We start from the raw sequence: 3,024 nt of genomic DNA, 5'->3' as shown, positions 1-3,024 counted from the left end.
CCCCCCCGCAGCCCTCCACACCTTCCTCTCCCTGCCTGGCTCTCCTGATAGGCCAGCCGGCCATCCAACATCCTGTTTATGTTACTACTTTCCTGTTGTCCCCACCACCACCACCACCACCATCCCCGCCCCCGCCCCCCACCATCCCTGCAAGGTGAACCCTGTGAGCACAGGAATTTGGGGCTATTATGTGCACTGCTATATTTTTAATGCCTAGATCTGGGCTGGCACAAAGAAAGGACTCATAACTGTTGAATGAAAGAACAAATGGGGTTAAATAAATTGAATTAAAAATCCCCTTTAGGTTTTCCCTTTGAAAAATACAAATACCCCAAGGCAAGAAATAATCCTCCCCAGGGCCTAGGATAACACCCTTTGTATGCTCGGAATGTAACAACCGGCTCTGATGATATATGTACATAGTTTAAGTTTTATAGACTTGAGGATGACTTGAGCACACAATTTACAAATCATAAAATATACTCGATTATAAATTCCATCTAGCCAATTGATTATCACAGTGAGTTTTGACAGCTCTTGTAGCCATTGCCAATCTAGTTTGGATTTAACCATTAAGTGAGGTAGGCTGCATGCCAATGAATGCCACTCTTTTCCCAATGACTGTACTATCATTAACAGCTGGTAAGTGACCTATTAAACTACTTCTCGGCCTTTGTGCAAATTATATTCATTAAACTGACATCTTTCAAATCTTCAGCACTATTGACTGTAAGAGATTTTTTAAATATATATATAAATTTATTTCAGGCTGCATTGGGTCTTTGTTGCTGCGCGCGGGCTTTCTCTAGTTGCAGCGAGCGGGGGCTACTGTTTGTTGTGGCGCACAGGCCTCTCGTTAAGGTGGCTTCTCTTGTGGAGCACGGGCTCTAGGTACACGGGCTTCAGTAGTTGTGGCTCACAGGCTCTAGAGCACCGGCTCAGTAGTTGTGGCGCATGGGCTTAGTTGCTCCGCGGCATGTGGGATCTTCCCGCACCAGGGTCCGAACCCATGTCCCCTGCATTGGCAGGCAGATTCTTAACCACTGCGCCACCAGGGAAGCCCCAAGAGATTATCTTTTTAAAATGTTTATACAGATGGAGGGATTGGAGCGTTCTTTCATCTTCCATTATTTAATAATGGCTGATTTTAACAACCAGCTCACAAATTTCTTAAAACCGTACCATCTGGCTCACGCTAGCAAAAGCAAGCTGGCCCCAGCGTACGTCTGGGTGACACCCAGGCCCAGTGTCAGGCACGTGGCTGACATATGCTGTGTCTCTCACGGCAGCCTGGTGAGACAGTGTCATTAGCCCCACTTCACAGATGAGACAACTGAGGCTCAGAGGTGACTGGACCCCAGGTCCACTGCCTCCAAGGTCCCTGGTCTTCCCACTCCAGTCTTTCATTCATTAACGTTTGTGGTCACTTTCTTTGTGTCAGACATTAACATACAAAGGGGAACTTACCTTCTTCCCTTCTGGGAGGTTCAGAGGCCCCAGAGGGAGGATGAGCCTCAGAGCCAGGTGTTGGTTGGGGGAGGCTGAGGCTGATAGCTGGACTCCAGCCCTGAGACTCCTCAAGTCTTGCCTCGAGACCTGGGCAAGAGGGGCCCCTGCCCTGGGCCTTGTGTTTTAAGAGTCCCTGCTCTGTTCCCCCCTGTGGGGTAAGGATATCAAGGGGTCTCTAGGGAGGTGCCTACAACCCACCCACCCACTCTCCCTTATAGACCAAGCTCCTGGTACACAGAACTCTGGAATCCCTGCCTAGGTAACCCTCAGTTCATCTCCCTACTTGAGCTCGGATGTGCCTCCCCAGCCAGGTCTGGGCCCCTGAGTTCTGTGTAACCCAACCCTGTTGGCTTGGCCTTGTGGAAACAGAACCATGCGCTGCGGGAAACTGAAGCCTGCTTGGGGACCAGCAGGTCAGGGGACTCCAGGAACAAAGTGCTCCAAACACCAAAACTAGGCTTGCTGTCAGGACAGAAGGGACCTCAGAGACCACCTAAGCTGACCTTCCCCCCTTTAAAGATGGGGAGACTGAGGCCCAGAGCGTAGAAACATCCTGCCTGAGAGTGCAAACCTGGGCTCTTTTCTCTTTCTCAGCCAGTTACAAAGCCCCCTCCTTTGGTTGGGTCCTCAGCCACAGTGGTGTCTTTCTGTCCATCCCCTTGCCCTCTCCTTCCCCAAATCCAGCTATCAAGTTCTGGGGGAAAACCCAGTGAGCTCCCTCTCCTATCACTCCCTCTTGTAAATCACACTGACAAGTGTGACACCAACATCTCTTACCTCCGAGCTTTGCCCCGCACCTGCACCTCCAACCCAGCCCTTCCCTGCAGTGGCCGGCCCCTTGCCTGTGGGTGGGCCCAGCTCTCCCACCAACCTCCTTCCCTCCCACTAACAAAAAATGAGCAGAGCAAATTGCCTAACGAGACCCATATTTTGCTGTGAGCTGCTAATGAAAGAACAAACCAAACCTACCATTAATTTGGTCCTGGGAAAGAAACTTGGCCTGCAGCAGAGAGAGAACAGTCAGGGAGGGACTCCACAAAAGCCGCCCGGCCACCCCAGCCCAGGACAGCTCGACAGGGCCACACAGACCCTCACTCACCATCGCGGGGCCTCCCGTTGCCACCAGTTGGCTCGCTGCTCCCAGAACCGCCTTCCTGTTCCCCTTCCTCCCGGCTTCAAGTCGAAAGTCCGCCAAGCTGGGTGGAGGCCCCGGTTATAAATCCACGGCTGCCATGGAGACCAGGCCCGACGCCAGGGGTCAGATTCCAGCTTCCCGTGCACTGCTGATGCCCAGCCTGCCTGGGCTAGTGGCAGGTTGGATTTTGAGAGACCGGGGCTGCACAAGGGCTTCCCCAGCACTCAATCTTGCATCAGGAGGCTGATGCTCTGTAGCCAGAGGACAAACGCTGCTGTTTCTTCCTGGGAGCCCTCTGTGGACACTAAGAAGGGGTGACACACAGAAAGGGGGTCCCTGGCCCTGCCTCCGGGGGTCTTTCCTCTCTCTCTCCGGGGACT

General features: G+C 52.5%; 1 protein-coding gene across 1 annotated transcript in view; it reads right to left on the bottom strand.

Annotated features, from left to right (window-relative positions):
* CALML4 (calmodulin like 4) overlaps positions 1–2,743 on the bottom strand; it is a 10,196-nt gene extending 7,453 nt beyond the window's left edge. Inside the window, 2 exon segments of the mRNA XM_007445603.1 lie at positions 2,479–2,509; positions 2,609–2,743. Coding sequence (XP_007445665.1) covers positions 2,479–2,509; positions 2,609–2,743 — 166 coding nt within the window.
* Positions 2,744–3,024: the final 281 nt, after the last annotated feature.

The sequence above is a fragment of the Lipotes vexillifer genome, unplaced genomic scaffold (assembly GCF_000442215.2).
Source record: "Lipotes vexillifer unplaced genomic scaffold, Lipotes_vexillifer_v1.1 scaffold972, whole genome shotgun sequence".
Lineage (NCBI taxonomy): Eukaryota > Metazoa > Chordata > Mammalia > Artiodactyla > Lipotidae > Lipotes > Lipotes vexillifer.
This window is presented reverse-complemented; position numbering and strand designations above follow the sequence as displayed.